The sequence below is a fragment of the Hyla sarda genome, chromosome 11 (genome assembly GCF_029499605.1).
Source record: "Hyla sarda isolate aHylSar1 chromosome 11, aHylSar1.hap1, whole genome shotgun sequence".
Lineage (NCBI taxonomy): Eukaryota > Metazoa > Chordata > Amphibia > Anura > Hylidae > Hyla > Hyla sarda.
The window spans coordinates 31,630,866-31,648,324 of NC_079199.1; the positions used below are offsets into that span (position 1 = coordinate 31,630,866).

A 17,459-nucleotide genomic window follows, 5' to 3' on the forward strand; every position below is an offset into this window, starting at 1 on the left:
CAGGTTGGGTGTGGTTCTGCAGCTCAGTTCCATTGAAGGGAATGGAGCCAAGTTGTAAAACCACATCCAAAGTGGAGACAGAGAGGGAGCCGTCTTTGAAATAAATTCTCTGTTTTTTGATAACCCCTTTAACAAATCTGGGCCAATGATTCTTTGAAAGAAATTAAGTCTTTTTTTAATTCCTGGATAACCCTTTTAATGCTGTTTAACCCTTATTCCAGTGTTCGCCAATCAGGGTGCCTCCAGCTGTTTCAAAACTGCAACTCCCAGCATGCCCGGACAGCCTTCGGCTGTCCGGGCATGCTGAGAGTTGTAGTTTTGCAAAACATTGCCTTAGTCAGTGTAAACTGAAACCAGACAGGCCAAGGATGTGGAAAATTTATTACAGTGGCTTAGGTTATTTCATCAAATTGGCGCAGAATTGGCGCAAAATTGTCTAGTAACTTTATGCCAATTATGAGGGTGGCATAAAAATTATGTCAAAATGTTGGCGCAGTGTGTTGGATTGTAAGCCACTTCCTCCCTATCAAGCCATGCCGCCTTGTCAAGTGCATCTTAAACACAAAATAAATGTGTTACATATGAAAAGGCTTGTGCCAAAGTTTGGCGCAATTAACTTTATTGCCCAAAAAAAAAAAAAAAAATCTTAACAAATCTACCCCATTGTCTGTAACCAGTGCATATAAATTAGTAATGCTCCCCCAAGTGACCAAAAAGGATAACATTTGCACTTCTCTACTGCAAGATAGAAAACAAGAGCAGACTAAAAATCTCCAATATAATGGAGAATTAATAGGTTTCAGCATGTCCACAGCAACAGGTATCTCCTTCTATGGGTATTATTCACACGGCGGAATGTCCGTGCGGAATTCCACAGGGAAATTCTACACGGACAATCCGCTGCAGCAGAGTCCTATTGATTTCAATGGGACTCTGCTGCACTGTTCACACTGTTCAAATGGACAGATATGTCAGCAGAGAGCACTGTGTTCCAAAAAGAAAAGAATTTCCTCTGTAATATTCAGCAGCTAATAAGTACTGGAAGGATTAAGATTTTTTTAATAGAAGTAATTTACAAATCTCTTAACTTTCTGGCACCAGTTGATTTAAAAAAAACCTTTTACCTTTAACCTCAGTTATTGACGGGGTCCCTGCAGTCGGACCCCCATTGATCAGATAGGTATCCCCTATCCTAGTGTATCCCAACCAGCGTGCCTCCAGCTGTTGCAAAACTACAGCTCCCTCACTGCCCTATCCTATGGATAAATCATATCTTTTTAATATGGGATAACCTCCCTTAAATTCTTTATTAAAAAAATTAGCCATTTATACTGTACATTCTGTTTTAAAGGTGGAAGAATATATTAAGCTTTATTAATATTGTTAATAATTGGACTTGTTTTGTAAACAAATACCATGAGAATGAAGGTTCACACCATGTTTTTTGTATCGAGTTAAAATGTTTAAAAAAAAAAAATCATAATAATAATAATAATAATAATTACCGTAAATGGATACGTTGAACAGATTCTTAAAATGGATGCTGTTGTATGCCATACAGCATAATCCGTTTCCCACTGACTTACTAGCCGGCGGCAGCCCTATTTTTTCAGTAAAGAATGTAGGCGGAGCTGCGCGCCGGTGTGAATGTGATGCGCGGCTCCGCCTCCAAACATCACTGAACACATAGGACTGTCTCCGGAGAATGCGCAGCGCATTGCCCGGCGATGAAATACGCTGCGTAAGTTGTGTACATAACTATAGGTGAAGAAACTAAAACACAAGATATCCTGGAGTAGAGCTTGTCACTTGGCATAAACCATGGACGCACATTTTATTTTTATAGTTATGTCTGATTTGGGTGGAAATTTCACATCAAATGTCACAAGAAACATTTAGAGAGATTTATTACTCCAAGAAAAAAAAAAAAGTAAGTTAAAGGGGTATTCCAGGCCAAAACTTTTTTTTATATATCAACTGGCTCCGGAAAGTTAAACAGATTTGTAAATTACTTCTATTAAAAAATGTTAATCCTTCCAATAGTTATTAGCTTCTGAAGTTGAGTTGTTGTTTCCTGTCTAACTGCTTTCTGATGACTCACGTCCCGGGAGCTGTGCAGTTCCTATGGGGATATTCTCCCATCATGCACAGCTCCTGGGACGTGACATCATCATTGAGCAGTTAGACAGAAAACTTCAGAAGCTAATAACTATTGGAAGGATTACGATTTTTTAATAGAAGTAATTTACAAATCTGTTTAACTTTCTGGAGCCAGTTGAATATATATATATATATATTTTGCCTGGAATACCCCTTTAAGAAAATTGGGTGTTATGAAGCTGTAAATATAGTTTTAACAACATTTATCAAAGGCAAATTATAAAAAAAATGAAAAAACAAAAAAAGACTAAAAACAAACACACAACCTAAAAATGCACACTACGGAATCTCTGGGCAGAATTTCTGCTGGAGATTTAGCCGGCGGCACTAAGACCGCACGGACTGAATTGCCGTCCCCATAGACGGCAATGCATTTCTGGGTAGATCTTTTGGGAGATCTGCTCAGAAATGCTTTGATATCTATGGGGACGGCAATGCGGTCCTAGTACCGCCGGCTTGTTCTCTGGCAGAAATTCTGCCCAGAAATTCAACAGTGTGAACCTAGCGTAAGTGATAAAAAGAAAATGTATTCAGACAACACGCATGTGCCTTAGGTGCAATTCTTCTAACCATCCTCTCCAATTTCATTGGTGCAAAACAAAATCCACTATTAATATTAAATCTGTGCTGATAAAATATTTAATTTGCTTTTATATTATGGAGGGTCCACAAAAAAGATGCTTCATCTCATCCTGTATATTAGACAGAATTTTCCCGTAGAATGTATAAGGGCAATGGTCTATAAAAATAAGTGTCTGATGACTCTACCTAGACAGTAAACTTAAAGGGGTACTCCGGTGGAAAACTTTTTTTTTTTAATGAACTGGTGCCAGAAAGTTAAACAGATTTGGAAATTACTTCTATTAAATTTTTTTTTATCCTTCCAGTACTTATAAGCAGCTGTATGCTACGGAGGAAATGCTTTGCTTGTTGAATTTCTTTTTTGTCTTGTCCACAGTGCTCTCTGCTGACACCTCAGGAACTTTCCAGAGCAGCATAGGTTTGCTATGAGGATTTTTCTCCTGCTCTGGACAGTTCCTGATACGGGCATCAGGTGTCAGCAGAGAGCACTGTGGACAAGACAAAAAAGAAGTTAAAAAAGAAAAAGAATTTCCTCTGTGGCATACAGCTGATAAAAAGTACTGGAAGGATAAAGATTTTTTTAATAGAAGTAATTTACAAATCTGTTTAACTTTCTGGCACCAGTTGATTTAAAAAAAAAAAAATAATAAAATAAGGTTTTCCACCAGAGTACCCCTTTAAAAGAGATATGCAGCGGAAAAAATGTATGAGTGTCTGATCGCAGTCTTCCGTATGGGGGCCCCTGCTCTGCTTCTGTAATGAGGTGTTGCACCCAGCATGGAGGCTGGTCGAAAGACGCCCCCTCCATTCAACGCTATGGGAGAGGCGAAGAGATGAATGGAGGGGACACGTTTCGACCAGCTTCTGTGCTGGGTAAGATACGCACATTAGAGAGGCAGAGCCAGGGCCCCATACAGAAGATCGCAAGGGGGCACCAGCAGTCGGACACCCGTGATCAGACCTTATACGTTTTTTTCCACTGCAGTGGTTCCCAAACTGTGGATCTCCAGCTGTTGCAATACTACAACTCCCAACATGCCCGGACAGCCAACGGCTGTCCGGGCATGTTGGGAGTGGTAGTTTTGCAACAAGTGAAGGTCCACAGGTTGGAGACCACTGCTTTAAGGCAGAGAAGTTTTGGTGTCAGGCAACTTGAATTTTTAAGATGCCTGATCCTTCATTCTTGTGGGAGATAAACAGCTGCCAGATGAGTCCGACAACTTCTTCCCCTCTTAAAAAGAAACTGCATGTATATTTCTGGATCCATTTTGGAGGAATTGCTGCAGACATCTAAAGTATATGGGCAACTTTATGCTTAGACTAGGAATAAAAACAAATCCAATCCTTATAGACTTCTATCACATTTACTATACCAAACTATCATCCCACTCAGTACTCTTCTATATTCATCTTTTCCTGGTTTTCCTCTTTAATTCAAGTTATGAACCCAGCCTGGGCTATTGCAGTAGTAAAAGGCAGAAAAAAAAAAAAAAAAAGTTTGCCAGGTATATGTCCTGGCTCATACGGTCCTTATTTTTCAAAGCATACTAACATGCAGCTCAGATGCGGGGAGCTCAGCCATGAAAGCCCCATGAAATGTAACAAGCCTATTCCAGCTCGGAAACATCTATTTCTATTACAAGAAACGCTCTAGACCTTTTCGGCTACAAAAAAAGGTTGTTGTAATAAAGAATTGGGCATCTCTATAGGATGCAGTGTACTGTAATATTTACATGTGGCAGCTCACCGCTTGATGGTTAATGCCCGGCCCCTGGAATGTGGGCGGCTAGAGATGACAATTTGCACACATGGATATATATACTCCGTATCTACTATATGGAGAGTGTGCCCATATATAAGGTACCTGTCTCCTGCACGTTCCATCCACACATAGTTGGCATGGAGCTTTCTCCCTTATAACAATTACAGATCTATAAAAATAGCTTGTGGTGTCTAAAGTGAAGGAGGAATCCAGCCGGACCGGGAAGGTTTTGCCCATCAACAGATTACAAAAAAATAAAATCTGCTCCTTGCCAGCATCACCCCCCCCTCCCCCTCCCACAATTCCAGTTTCTACTTCACGGGTGCAAGTCAGTGGAAGGATGACACATACAATAGGTTACAGCTCCAGGTCCTTTGCGTTTCCTGGCCCTCTTGGCAGTAAAGATTAAGGGTACTAAAGCAAAAAATGCATCCAGCCAGGTACCCCCCCCCCCCCCCAAAAAAAAAAAAAAAAAAAAATGTGGAACTGGTCAGCGTTACAAGACACCTGACCAGCACAGCTTGCAGTAATGACAGTCATGTGATCCCATTGGCAAATGGATATCTTTTTTAAGATAGCTCCTTTTCTCTTTGGGAACATCTGCTGAGCTTCATCTCGGCCAACTGGATGTATCGAATGACGTTGGTATCTGGGGAAAGAAACAACGAATTAGAAATATGGACGGTTAGTTGTTGGATATAGCAGTCTCTTCGGTCATCTGGTTAGTGTAGTTGACTATATCCATTCTCCTATGTTCTAGTTTTCAATTTTATCCCTATTTGCTTTGACCATATTTTTGGTTATATCCAATGGCCATTAAGTCTTTTACCCCGCCCCCCCCCCCCCCCAAAAAAAACAAAACATATGAGTTCCTTTAGGAAATGAGTATTAAAAGGGGTACTCCTACAAACTAAGCCCATAGCCCAACTTTTTGCCATCTCCCTAACCTACTGTAGGGTTTAAATATCATTCGTCATATAGAGCAGTTTCCCCTCTTATAGTTGTCACTTACACGTAGAGCGTTAGGAAAAGACGTCATCCAGCCATCCCCCATGTCTTTGTCAAAGTCCTTCTCTGACAGCAGCCCCCACCCTCCTAAGAGACACAGACCAGGTAGTTTCTGTCCTGCACTGATGAGTAATGCTTTCTTGAGTAATGAGCAATGGCCCTGTTTTATATGAAGGATAGCCTTATGCTAGAGCTGGGCGGTATGACCAAATATGTGTATCACGGTATTTTTGTAACTTATGGCGGTTCCACGGTTTCGGCCGACTTCTTACATGACAGTGGGCTCAACCTATCCCCGGCCGAGGCGGAACATCATTGCGGCCGGTGATTGGGGACGGGAACGTCTGAGAGCCCTCAGCCTGTCGTTGGATCAGGGGGTGCAGCCCACACCGTGGCGTCCTAGGATTCCTGGACGTCTGAAAGATGCAAATGGTGAAGATCCCCGGGGCTCCGGTTCACGTGGTAAAAAGGGTGTGTTAGAGCGCTCACTCCTGTGGGTTGGCTTTGCTGGGATTGTGGCGGTATATAGGTAGCCGGACACGGTCAAGTATAGGAATAACAACTGGATTTTATTTGGGTAGATAACAGATAACGCACACCCCTCGAAACACGTTATCTGTGATCTACCCAAATAAAATCCAGTTGTTATTCCTATACTTGACCGTGTCCGGCTACCTATATACCGCCACGATCCCAGCAAAGCCAACCAACAGGAGTGAGCGCTCTAACACACCATTTTTACCATGTGAACCGGAGCCCCGGGGATCTTCACCATTTATCATATTATATATTATATATATATATAATCTACATTATATAAAAAAAGTTTTTTTTGCAAATGACAGATTCACTTTAAGCCCTGAGTAACTGAGTAAGTCAAGCAGGGACAGGAATGAGAAGCATGGAGGTGTTATAGGCTTCAGCACCTCAGGGGGCTTGGGAACGCATTTTCTGGCACTTAGCACCGGAGAATAACAGCATTTTTCTATGTTATGGAAGCACAGACAGATATATGAAAGTGTGAAATATGTCAGCAGATTAGAGATTGCCTTTAATTCTGTCAATACTGAACTGGTGCCATTTTGAGCTGGTCCCTGCTGTTGGGTGCTTCCTGGCCTCAGTCCTTACACATAGGCAATGCTGAACAGCCAATTGGTGGCTATGATTTCGGAAGAATAGAGAACTCGGAGCGACCAGAGTGCCAGTGCTTTTATTCCTCCCCCTACCAGCACTATTATCCGCATAACCCCTTTTAAATCTAATGGGTCCGCAGCAAATTCACTGCAGTGTATGTAGACATAAATGAATGTAATGTGGATGGAGCCAAAAACCTTTTTTATTCAATAAATTATTCCATGATTAAAAATCAGTTTAATCTGCAGAAAGCATTTTTGGCTCCATCCACATCACGTTCAGGATATATATACATCAGCAAAAAGTTATGTCTATATATGTTACGTCTCACACGTCCCCTGACGAAGCACAACGCGAAACGTACATTGGGGTTGGAGCTGGTAGGTTGGCAGCACACATGGCAGGATGTTCTATGGTTTCTCGGCTATTGTCTTTTTATGTTTAGAATAGGTTACTCAGTCCTCAGCACACCAACCACAAGGGATGTATGATGGCTTATGGATTCAATTGGAAACATTTGTAACCTATTCTTTTCATTTTTTCTTTATTATTTTATTCTCTCTGGGTGTGAGAATATCTCAGTTAACCTCGCATACTTCTGCAGTGAGCTACACATAATCTGATTTTTTATTTTTATGTTTAGCCTTTGCTTTTGTTCTGTTTATTTAACTAAGCATCTACACCACTCTCTCATTGTTATGTTGATCTACTAATATCTATGACCTCATTGAGTGATCTTTATGCTACCTGGTTCTCCTACCATTATTCCCAGCATTCCATGTGTATGTGCTCTCTGTACCATCTCCCCTTCTCTGTTGTCGTCATTTCAGTGCCTTTGGTTTTTAATCTTTCTCACTGTAATTTTAAATGTGTGTCTTATATTTTGATATGTGTTTAATAAAATTTTAGATTTTACATAATTGGTTCTGTTAGTGTATATTTATGTCTATACATACCGCTGTGTAGGGATCGACAGATATCGATTTTTTAGGGCCGATACCGATAATCTGTGGAGGTTAGAGCAGATAGCCAATTTTTTATACCGGAATATCGGTATAAGTTATCGGCTATTTATCCCCCCCATCGGCGACACTGCTGCAGATCATTGATTTAAAGCGGGAGCTAGGGGTTCTCCGGTGCTTACACATCTTTTCCCCTATCCAAAGGATAGGGGATAAGATGCCTGATCCCGGGAGTCCCACCGCTGGGGACCCCCGGGATCATGCATGCGGCACCTCGTTTGTAATCAGTCCCCGGAGCATGTTCACTCCGGGTTTGATTACAGGAGACCAACGGGCCGGCGGCGTGTTACGGCACGCCTCCGCCCCTGTGAGACGTCACGCTCCGCCCCTCAATACAAACCTACGGGAGGGGGCGCGATAGCTGTCACAGCCCCTCCCGTAGGCTTGCATTGAGGGGCAGAGCGTGACATCACACGTGGGTGGAGGCGTGACGTCACACGCGGCCGGCACGGTGGTCGCCTGTAATCAGTCCCGGAGCAAACGCACTCCGGGGACGGATTACAAACGGGGTGCCGCGTGCATGATCCTGGGGGTCCCCAGCGGCAGGACTCCCGCGATCAGGCATCTTATCCCCTATCCTTTGGATAGGGGAAAAGATGTGTAAGCACTGTAGAACCCCTTTAAATCAATGAACTGCAGCGGCTTTTGCAGTGCCAGAGACCACCGCCGCCACACGTTTCTCTCCCCCTACCTGTTCTGGGGTCCTCCCGAGTCCTACCACCGGCACCGCCCCCCCCCCCCCAGGCCAGAGACCGCTGCCGCCTCTGCCCCACTGCCTCCCCCATTCTCGGTTTTATAATGACCTGTTCCTGGGACCCGGGGTCCGCGCTACTTCTGGCTCCGGCGGCGTCCTGAGTTGTCACTGTGCGCACTGACGGTGACGTCGTGTTGAGGACGTCACTCGTCATTGCGCAGCGTAACACAGGACGCCGCAGGAGCCAGAAGTAGCGCGGACCCCGGGAACAGGTAATTATACATCCGGTGATGGGGGAGGCATTGGGGCAGCCGTGGCGGCAGTCTCTGGCCGGGGCGGTGCGGTGAGTGCGGTGCATTATCGGCAAGGTAATTGCAGATACCAATAATGTCCAAAATCGTGAATATCGGCCGATAATATCAGCCAAACCGATAATCGGTCGATCCCTACCGCTGTGTACTCGTGACGGACCCATTGGCTTTAAAGGGGTTGTGCGGCCCAATATTAATCTTGTGTTAACCCTTTACATTCACATATGTCAGCAGTGATAAATAAAAAATATCAGATTATAAAGATGCTGCGAGTCTTCACACCAGTGTTTCCCAACCAGTGTGCCTCCAGCTGTTGCAAAAAACAACTCCCAGCATGCCCGGACAGCCGAAGGCTGTCCGGGCATGCTGGGAGTTGTAGTATTGCAACAGCTGGAGGCACACTGGTTGGGAAACACTTCTTTACACACATCAGTATCACAGCACACCACTCCCAAGCGGCAACTAGAATTGTGCTACACAATATAATCCACATTATCTGTATTATTACAGCTACAGAGTGGATCAATCTAAATGTGACCCATACTATAGCTTTTTCTTTTTTTATTGCTGTAAAAATTATATTCAATATAAAAAATTTTTTAAAAAAAAGCGGAGGGTTATGCTAATTACGGTATTTTCACAATATTATTATTACACGCAGTTATTGTCAGCGGCAGGATGGGTTATGTCATCTGAAGTAACAAGAACCCGGCTCTACATAGTAATATCGAGCCGTCCTGACATTTGTGGATGATGTCATGGAGAGGTTTCCAATCCTCTGGACACATCCACCGAGAACTGCACACAAGGGCTTAAGAGTTACCAGATCTGATTCATTTCTCGGAATTTAGGCCTTGCAACCTTTCGCCATAAATGACTTCCTTCATGCTGGTAAATCGGGTGTCTCCTCTCGGTTTACAACAAGGAGTTTTACCACGAAGATAAGGACTAGGTTTAAACTGATGCATTAAAGATATTTCCAATGAACAAGCTTTATAAAAACTGCACATTTGGAGAAATGTGTACTTATGTGCGTATAAAAAAATTTATAAAAAATTTTTTTTGTATAAAGTGTAAGCGATGGCTTGAGCCGTAGGTTAAAATAACATTTCCGCGACACTGTGGGACTGCCAAATCCATAGATTAAATATCACCTCCCGAGCCACCCCTGGAGTTATGTTTTAAGCAGCACAGTCTTTAAAACCATCCGTGTGTGTGTGTATATATATATATATATATATATATATATATATATACACATACGCATATATACATGTATATATATACACACACACACACACACACACACACACACACACCCATACACACATATAGTGGTCCCTCAACATACGATGGTAATCCGTTCCAAATGAACCATTGTTTGTTGAAACCATCATATGTTGAGGGATCCGTGCAATGTAAAGTATAGGAAGTTGTACTCACCTGTCCCCGCCGCTCCGGACCATCGCCGCTGCCCTGGATGTCGCCCTCCATCGCTGTTGTCGCGTCCCCGTGGTGTCTCCAAAGCTCCGGACGTCTCTGCTTCCCTGGCATCCTCGCTCTCCGTCGCCGCCATCACGTCAATACACATGCCGCTCCTATTGGATGATGGGATGGGGTGCGCGGCGACGTGATGACGACGATGGAGAGCGCCGACGATGCAGGGGATCCCGAAGAGGACGTGCCGGAGCCCCGAGGACAGGTAAGAGACATCACCGGAGCACACGGGGCACCGTAAACAGCTATCCGGTGGCAGCTGAAGCAGTCTGCGCTGCCGGATAGCCATTTATGCGATGGCCCCGACATACCAAAGCATCGTATGTTGATGCTGCCTCTGAGAGACCATCGCATGTTGAAATTATGGTACGTCTATTTACACATAGCAAACGTTAGTTTAGGCCGTAGGTTAATATAAAATGTTCGCGTCACTGTGGGACTTCCAAATCCATACATTGAATATCGCCTCCTGAGCCATCCCTGGAGTTACGCTTATAAAGCGGCACAGTCTTTAACAGCATCCATCCTGCTAGGACCCATACCCTGTATGACACTCACCGGCATTACTATTACTACTCTATCAGTTCATCAGGGGAAGAAATGATTTCACATTTTCCTATAAAAGCTCAAGATAATTTTTTTTTCCCCATCCGCCATCTATTTAGAGGGATCCCATAGTGACAGTGACTCGGCATGCCTAGAGATTAGCAGGTTCTGTGTAAACTAACCCTTTTGGGACACTGATGGAAATATGTGATGGTGTGGGATGTATATAGTGCTGCATCACACCAATTCTTATATGTCACACGTATTTTAACCATTTATGGGCCAGACTGCTGTCTATGGTTATAATGAGTGAACCCTGTGCTCATGGATATCTTGAGCACAAAGAGCATTGGCCATTCACTTACAGATCCTAGACAATTTAGCATCATGTGACAACCAGAATTGCATCCACTAGCAATGACATTGGCTATGATTGCAAGTAACATAGTAATGTCCGCTTAATGCACAAGTACTGTAGACTGACTGGTTTATTAAGTAGGTAGCCTAAGATCCATTGATGAGCTACAGACTGCTATAAAAAGCTTATTAAGCATCAAGAAAAATGTAAAAGGTATCATGCTTTTAAGGCTTTGTCAATGAAAGAGTACACTGTATATGTACCCCAGCGTACCCATTCACTTTAAAGGTTTACTTAAACATTCATGCAACTTTTCACACCAACACAGAAATACCGTAATGGAAAGATTCACACCTCTTTCCATGTGCTCTAGATCCACTCCTGGTTTTGGCTTAAAATACTGACCAAAATACTACATATATGAGTCCAGCTATAGACCATGGTAGAGTATGGCCATCTGAAGATTACTGCGCACCTATAAGTCCCTGTGGCCAAAGTTACATTGACAACATTCCTTTCAGTAAGTGCTATTGTTAGCAATTTTTAAATAGTCACCATTTACTTAAACTGTTTAACCAAGAGAACATCTTTTTATTTACGGTTAAGGCAAAAGGGCATCGTGCAGGTATTGGTTTCTACCCAAAACTCCCCTGGGTTAGCTACTGGGGCTCTGTGCGCCGGGGACAAGCGGGGGCTCTGTGCGCACAAGCGGGGGCTCTTTGCGCACAAGCGGGGGCTCTGTGCGCACAAGCGGGGGCTCTGTGCGCCGGGGACAAGCGGGGGCTCTGTGCGCCGGGGACAAGCGGGGGCTCTGTGCGCCGGGGACAAGCGGGGGCTCTGTGCGCCGGGGACAAGCGGGGGTTCTCTGTACGCTGAGGACAAGCGGGGGTTCTGTGAAGTGAGGCACTGTGACATGATCCAGTCTCACACCGCAGGATGATTGACAAGCCAGGAGCCTGCACAGAGCCCTACTTGTCCCACAAAAGATAAGCTGGGTCTTTATTCAGCCTACTATATACCCAGCTAACCTTTTGTGGGGTTTAAACCTCTGCCATGCTTGTATGTAAACTGTTGCAAAAAAAAATGATGATGGATTCTTGATGCTGGAGGGTTTGGTTTTCTCTATACTTACCACTATTTAGACTCCTAATGTAAGTTAACTATATGGAATAGTGTAGTTCATTGCAAAATTTCAAACAGCAAACAAAGAAATAATAACAGTGTAACAGCGTGCACAAAGTTCTATGGATACAATTGGGGAATTGTATGTTCTGAACGTGATGTGGACATTAGCCTAATAAAGAACTGGTCTAAAGGTCATGAAGTGGGTGAGCTGTCAAAAGTAATGGCCAGGATTTTAAGAAAACAGGGGGAAGGGAGAATGAGAGGGTTTTCAGTATATATTCCACTCCTTGACCGATTTCCAAATAAAGACATCTATAAAGGGTTACTCCGCTCCCCAGTGTCCGGAACTCAGTGTTCCGAACGCTGGGTGTGGGTTTCCGTGTTCACGCCCGCCCCCTCTTGATGTCACGCCCCGCCCCGGGGCGGGGCGTGACGTCACGAGGGGGTGGGCGTGAACACGGAAGCCCGCACCCTGCATTTGGAACATTGAGTTCCGGACTCTGGGGAGCGGAGTAACCCTTTAAACAGGTCTTATCAGGCGCACTTCAGTCTAAAATACTTGGCTTGGAAAAAGATACTAAACCAGTTCAGCATTTACTTTGCTCGACCACAATTAGAGATGAGCGAACTTACAGTAAATTCGATTTGTCACGAACTTCTCGGCTCGGCAGTTGATGACTTTTCCTGCGTAAATTAGTTCAGCCTTCAGGTGCTCCGGTGGGCTGGAAAAGGTGGATACATTCCTAGGAAAGAGTCTCCTAGGACTGTATCCACCTTTTCCAGCCCACCGGAGCACCGGAAAGCTGAACTAATTTATGCAGGAAAAGTCATCAACTGCCGAGCCGAGAAGTTCGTGACGAATCGAATTTACTGTAAGTTCGCTCATCTCTAACCACAATGTTATCGTACCTGTTGGCTGTCGGCTCTTGGCTTCCTTCAAGTAGAACAATGCTTTATCATAGTCCCCCAGGTGGTAGAAGGCCACTCCAGACCTGTACAGGGCCTTGAAGTTCTCTCCTTCCTTCTTGAGAACCTTTAGGCAGTATTCCTTGACCCGCTCATAATTTACCAGCTCAGCTTGCAGAAGACACGCTGTGGAGGTGGAAAAGGGAGTCCATTAGGGGCAGACAGTGGGAAAAGGGCAACAAATGCATTTTCTAGTACATGGGAGAAATTATATTTTAAAGTGGAATTCCAGGAAAAAACCTTTTTTTTTTATATATCAACTGGCTCCAGAAAGTTAAACAGATTTGTAAATTACTTCTATTAAAAAAAAATCTTAATCCTTTCTGGGCGGTTCCCGAGACACGTGTCATCAGAGAGCACTTAGACAGAAAAGAACAACCTTAACTTCAGAAGCTCATAAGTACTGAAAGGATTAAGATTTTTTAACAGAAGTACTTTACAAATCTGTTTAACTTTCTGGAGCCAGTTGATATACATATATATATAAAAAAAAAAAAGTTTTTCCCTGGATAACACCTTTAAGACTTGAGAAATGCTCAAAACATGGGAACATCTCATAATTTCACAGGTCTCTACCGCATGAGCCCTTATGTTGTCAATACAACAATGCTGTAGGTGATGCGGTAGAGTCTTCTGAAATGCTTGGATACCTACTAGGGATCGAACGATTATCGGTATGGCCGATATTATTGGCCGATAATCACGATTTTCGGCATTATTGGTATCGGCAATTACCTTGCCGATAAGCCAATAATGCCCCGATATTGGTCGATCCCTAATACCTACGCAGTATTGTACAAACAAAAGTATTGCAACAGCACAAGAACTGAACTGGCCTGATACTAGAGACTTTATATGAAAACTGTCCCTTTGGAGGACAGTACAATACAATACGCTGTACACAGTATAATAAACAAGTTAAAATGATTCATAGTTGGCAATGAAATATATAAAAAGTAGTCATGGTTTCCATGGCCTCCGCCTGTGTCTGGAAGCAACACAATCCGTGTCTTCTCTACGTGTTCCTGTGTGAAGATTTACCATCACGTAACTATAACCAGTGACCTGTATATAAAAGGTATGGCAGGGATGTGGGAATTGTATCGCCCGGGACATGCAGTTCCAGGCGCCGGGCAGGTGAATTCTTCAGGCATTTAGCCCTGCTTCGTGCGAGCAGCAATAAATGCCAGAATAATTCACATATGACGGGGCAAGACTGCTATAGACCGCCGCTGCATGATGCAGCCTATAGAGAGCCTTCCTGGCGGAGGTGAGTGACGTCATCGCACGTGCCGCACAGGACGCGGACGTCCTGCGCGGCCGCGTGCGATGTCACTCACAGCGCGCACCTCCGCCAGGAAGTCCCCGCAGGGAACAGGGAGATGTAAGTAGAAGTGAGTTACCTACTCAGACTTGGCTACTTACTAAATAAGGGAAGACCTGCCTACCACTAAGTTCTAACCTATCTACTTAGGGCAGTGCATCCCAACCATGGTGCCTCCAGCTGTCGCAAAACTACGACTCCCAGCATGCCCGGACAGCCGAAGGCTGTCCGGGCATGCTGGGAGTTGTAGTTTTGCAACAGCTGGACGCACCCCGGTTGAAGAACACTGACTTAGCCCTACCTGTCGGGGATCATATCTATCAAGGGGCCTTTCTACCTACTGGAAAAACCTACCTAATCATCAGGTAGGGTTCTCCAGTAGGTAGACAGGCCCCCCAGATAGATATGACTCACATCAGTGATGGGTGTCATATCTATCTGGGGCTTGTCTACCTACTGGGGAGCCATACCTGATGAAGTTTCATATCTATCTGGAGGCCTGTGTACCTACTGGGGAGCCCTACCTTATGGGGGTTATATCTGTCTGGGGGTCTGACTACCTATTGGGGAGCCCTACCTGATGGAGGTCATATCTATCTGAGGACCTTTCTACCTACTGGGGAGCCCTACTTGATGGGGATCATATCTATCTGGGGACCTGTCTACATATCGGGGAGCTCTACCTAATAGGGGACATCTATTTGCGGCTCTGTCTGCCTACTGGGGGAGGGGAAACATATCTATCCGGGGCATTATTTACTTACTAGAGGAGCCCTACCTACCTGATGAGGGGATGGACCTACCTGATAAAAAGGGACATACCTTCCTGAAGGGGGAGGCTACCTACTTAATGGGGCAGACTTACTCATCAGGGGCCCTATCTACCTAATGGTGTGACATACTGGTCTGCCTATTAAGTTTCTATTAATAAAGACCTTATATACAGACTATTTTGGTAGAAATAATTTTATGTACCAGGACAAGTGGATCGTCATGAGGGACAAGTAGATTGTGCTCCGTTTTAGTCCCTTGGACAAGTAGTTTTTTTTTTTAATTTCCACACCCCTGGTATGGTGAGGTCCCTTCAACCCCAGTGGTGAAAAAAAAGTGAATGAAAGTACATGCAGTAATCCTTGTATTAAAAAAAGAAAAATACCAATAAAAATGTAAAATTAAAATATCTGTAATTTTTGCTGTAAATATAAAACTAAATCGACTATCTACAACTTTATTATTTTTATTACTTTATTATTTTATTACTTTTAAGTTTTGTAAACATTTTGCTATGTATGAATAAAGCCTGAATTTGTTAGTGTTATTTCTTAGATTCTTTTTTCTAAGACGGAAAGCAAAGTCTGGTGTGGCCAATGTGGAACACTTGCGCCATATTTATACAAGGTCCAGCTTTAATGTTTTTTTCCCCTTCTTTAACTTGGATGACAGTTCTGTTTCAGGGTGTGGAGAGAAAGGACACCTCATACAGTCTATACCACACTTTCCTGTCCAGAACACTGCAGGCCAGCTAACACTGGCAATGTGACCTTTTATTTTATGAATAGCATTTCAGCATGTATAAATGTCTGCTATATTAGCTAAAATGTTTACTAGATGTTAATGCTCCTATGTCCTATACTGCAGATTGACGTTCATATACGGTACGCCTGAGCCCTATTTTTGTGAATATGACATTTGTCCAATAAAAGCTGAACCATTTTTTTTTACCCATCGAAAATGTGCCGCCATCCAGCTGGCTTCCACATGGAGACGTAGGTGCAGTCTCTCACCAGCACCAGTTGTTGGCAGCTGTATAAGCCTTGGCAAGCTACATTGTTACTTTTTATAGCACTTTTAATTGATTTTAATTGTTGAGTGCCATCTGCAGTCCACAGGATTGCATACAGCTCAATGTATTCCTCTGGACTGCAGCTGGAGCTCGATAGTTAAGGGTGCGTTCACACGGCCGTCTGTCGCCGTTTTTTTAATCTCAGTTTTGGTTCCGTTCTTTCAGGCTTTAAATGGATTAAAAACGGGATTTTTTTTTACAATCTGTTTACATCCGTTTGTATCAGTCTACACAAATTTTTTTTTTTGACGGCAGAAAAACGGCACATGCAGTATTTTTTCTTCTGTCCAAAAAACGGAAGAAAAAAACAGATACAGTAAATTTAACATTGAAGTCTATGGAAAACGCATGAGCTTTTAAAGGGGTACTCTGGTGAAAACCTTTTTTCTTTTAAATCAACTGGTGGCAGAAAGTTAAACATATTTGTAAATTACTTCTATTAAAAAAATCTTAATCCTTCCTGTACTTATTAGCTGCTGAATACTACAGAGGAAATTCTTTTTGGAATGCTCTCTGATGACATCACGCCCACAGTTCTCTCTGCTGACGTTATTATAATAATAATACTTTATTTATTGTTGTCCTTAGTGGGGTTTGAACCCAAGTCCCCAGCACAGCAAGGCAGCAGTGCTAACCACTGAGCCACCAAGCTGCCCTTAGCATACATCTGCTATGCACGGTTGCTAAAATGGACAGAGATGTCAGCAGAGAACACTGTGCTCGTGATGTCATCAGTGTTCCAAAAAGAAAGGAATTTCCTCTGTAGCATTCAGCAGCTAATAATTACTGTAATGATTAAGATTTTTTAATAGAAGTAATTTACAAATATGTTTAACTTTCTATTTGTAAATTACTTCTATTAAAAAATCTCAATCCTTCCAGTACTTATTAGCTGCTGAATGCTACAGAGGAAATTCCTTTCTTTTTGGAACACTAATGACATCACGAGCACAGTGCTCTCTGCTGACATCTCTGTCTATTTTAGCAACCATGCATAGCAGATGCATGCTAAGGGCAGCTTGGTGGCTCAGTGGTTAGCACTGCTGCCTTGCTGTGCTGTGGATTTGGGTTCAAATCCCACTAAGACCAACAATAAATAAAGTGTTATTATAATAGAACTGTTATTA

The 17,459-nt window shown here is 43.3% G+C and overlaps 1 protein-coding gene across 2 annotated transcripts in view; it reads right to left on the reverse strand.

Moving 5' to 3' along the window:
• Positions 1-4,960: 4,960 nt before the first annotated feature.
• Positions 4,961-17,459, reverse strand: part of TTC9 (tetratricopeptide repeat domain 9) — a 47,540-nt gene continuing 35,041 nt past the window's right edge. For both annotated transcript variants that reach the window (XM_056547192.1, XM_056547191.1), the window contains exons 2-3: positions 13,109-13,291; positions 4,961-5,153 (exon numbers count right to left, since the gene is read on the reverse strand). In XM_056547192.1, coding sequence (XP_056403167.1) covers positions 5,074-5,153; positions 13,109-13,291 — 263 coding nt within the window. In that variant the 3' untranslated portion in view covers positions 4,961-5,073. The remainder of the gene's footprint in view (positions 5,154-13,108; positions 13,292-17,459) is intronic.